The sequence below is a fragment of the Lactuca saligna genome, chromosome 9, assembly GCF_052625555.1.
Source record: "Lactuca saligna cultivar CGN05327 chromosome 9, ASM5262555v1, whole genome shotgun sequence".
Classification (NCBI taxonomy): Eukaryota; Viridiplantae; Streptophyta; class Magnoliopsida; order Asterales; family Asteraceae; genus Lactuca; species Lactuca saligna.
In genome coordinates, this window is record NC_136425.1 from 146,903,664 (window position 1) to 146,906,274 (window position 2,611).

The window sequence follows — 2,611 nt, forward strand, 5'->3', positions numbered from 1 at the left end:
TAGTGACAAAGATTAAAGAAGGAAAACGGAAGACGAATAGTGGGGACAATCGTGCAGCAATAAAGAAACAAAAAACCGTGAAAAAGCAAAAGACTGTGAAAGATATATTGAAGGAGTTGCCTTCAATAAACACTAGATCAACACCTGGATTGATGACAGATGCTGTAAGTTCTTTGACATCAGAACAAAAAGATTGGGTGAAACGGATGGGATTTAAAGCCTTTTTGAAGATCAACATTGAGAGTATTCCCTTAAAACTTTGCCATTTTGTGCGTAAGCATTACGATGAAGGCACAAACAGTATTCTGATTAAAGGAAAAAGAATAAAGATCACAAAGGAAAAAATTCATAAAGTGTTTGGTTTACCCAAAACTGGAAAAAGCTTATTTGATTTGGACAAGGTTAGTGAAGATCATCAAGTCTTTGATGGATGGATGAAGGAACTTGAAGATGGAAAGGCAAATGCAACAAATTACAAGAAGATTATTCAAAAATCCGAACAAGTGGATATGAATTTCAAGCTGGGTTTCATAGCTTTATTCGTTAATACGTTTGCAGAATCCATTCCTATGGGGACAAACAACTTAGTTCCAGTTAGAGCACTTGTTGAAGTAGATGACATTTCTAAAATCGATTGGTGTGCATATTTGTTGTACTGTGTGAAAAATTCAAAAGGGAGATGGCGTCCAGACGACCCCAAGTGTTATTATAAAGGCCCGATGTTGTTGCTATTGGTATGTTTTTTCATATACTTATTTTTTTTTCTTAAAAATGGATATCTAATATGATGTTGAAATAATGCAGCTAATTTACTGTGATGAAATTGAATGCAAGCTCCAAAAAATAGAACGTAAAACACCATTAGTTACAATGTGGATAGCAGATAAGTTGAAGGAAAGACAATCTTTTGAGATTGAAGCTGGTGGATTTGGGGTTGGGAATCTAATTGAACAAAGTTCAAATTTAGAACTTGAGAAGAATGAAAATCAGGACACGCGTATTGAGGTATATTCTAAGTAGAATATATTATTAAATTATGTTTTAGAATATATTTTAATTATATCGTAACTTATTATAAGAAAAATATTCTAATGTTTTTTTATATTAGGTTAAAGTATGATTTTATAAAAATCTGGATATTCTTATATTACATGCTTATGGTTCATAGTAAATATTCTAGATATTCTGAGATGATAAAATATTACATGCTCATAATTATATTATTTTATTATTTTTCAAGAATATAAAGATAACTTTGATAAGATGTTCAATAAAGTTTCATCAATAAAGGAGGACATGTATGGAATTGTTTTTGATTGTATATCAAAGTTCCGAGATGTCAATATAACAAATGAATTGAAAGAGAAGTTCATTAAGTTATTTTCAGATCCTATTTTTTCAAGTGCTGATAATCAAAACAATGAAAACAAAAAAAGAGATCACATGAAAGGGTTGAATCTCAAAATGGTGATGAAAGGGTTGAATCTCAAAATGGTGACATAGGGGAGAATTATATAAGTTCTTACAAATCACCATATATGGATAAAGCTGTGAATTTATTTGATAGAATCGATTTGCAGAATGTTCTTTTGATTCAGGTTCTAATAAGATGTGCACAGGAGAAAAATAGAATGTAAGTCACTAACTCTTGGTATAATACATGTGTATATTTATTCTAATGTTGATGACATATTTTTTGTTCATGTTTAAAATTAAGGGAGGTACTTTTTGAAACAAATACGGGAGAGATTATGCATAGACAGGATTTTGAGAGCATGCGGCCTGAACATGTTATACATCATCGTGTGATTGATTCTTGGGCTGTTGTTCTAAATTACAAAAAATATTCATTCATTGTTTCCCAGCTTACCTTCAAAAACAATTCATATATTATTCTGTTAGAATATAATATAGTATAAAAAGGCATTTCATTTAATCTATTATCCTAATTACAAAAAATATTTCATTTAATATTCTGATAAGAATATAACAATAATGTTAGTACCTTCAATGGAAGTTTACTTGTGATATGCCACATACAAAATCTATGTTTTGTGTATGGAAATACTATCTCAATAGCTTTTTTCATTGCTGGATCTTGATCGGTCATGACCATGATTGGTGCTTTTCCAAAACACTTCAAGAATGACCGAAGTAACCAAATATAGGAATTTGTATCTTCTCTACACAACAAACCAGCTCCAAAAGTGATGCACCTTTTGTGATTATCAATGCCAGTAAAAGGTACAAATACCATACAATACCTAAAAAAACACAAAAAAAATACCATTAGAATATATAACTAAAAATGTTTATATTTCTAGAATAAATACCTGTTTGTACGATATGTTGCGTCAAACGAAACAACGTCCCCAAATAACTCAAAGTTTTGTTTTGAAGTGTCATCAGCCCAAAAAAGAGCATTTAACTGCTTCTTGTCACATCTGTATTCGTATGTAAAATTTGTAGCATTCTCTTTACGATTCTGAAGCTTTGTAATCAACAAATTTGCATCAGTGCCCCCGATGTGACAATTTATATCCCTTTTAAAATTTTTCCAATCTATCTCTATTCCATCAACAAATTCACATCCTCCTTTTATAACGCACAT

The 2,611-nt window shown here is 30.7% G+C and overlaps 1 protein-coding gene across 1 annotated transcript; it reads right to left on the reverse strand.

Annotated features, from left to right (window-relative positions):
* Nucleotides 1-1,963: 1,963 nt before the first annotated feature.
* LOC145016795 (protein FAR1-RELATED SEQUENCE 5-like) lies at nucleotides 1,964-2,611 on the reverse strand. Its single transcript, XM_078975001.1, has 3 exons — nucleotides 2,334-2,611; nucleotides 2,069-2,264; nucleotides 1,964-1,975 (listed from the first exon to the last, which is right to left on the reverse strand). Exons 1-3 carry the CDS (start codon nucleotides 2,609-2,611, stop codon nucleotides 1,964-1,966), a joined length of 486 nt encoding a protein of 161 aa, XP_078831127.1.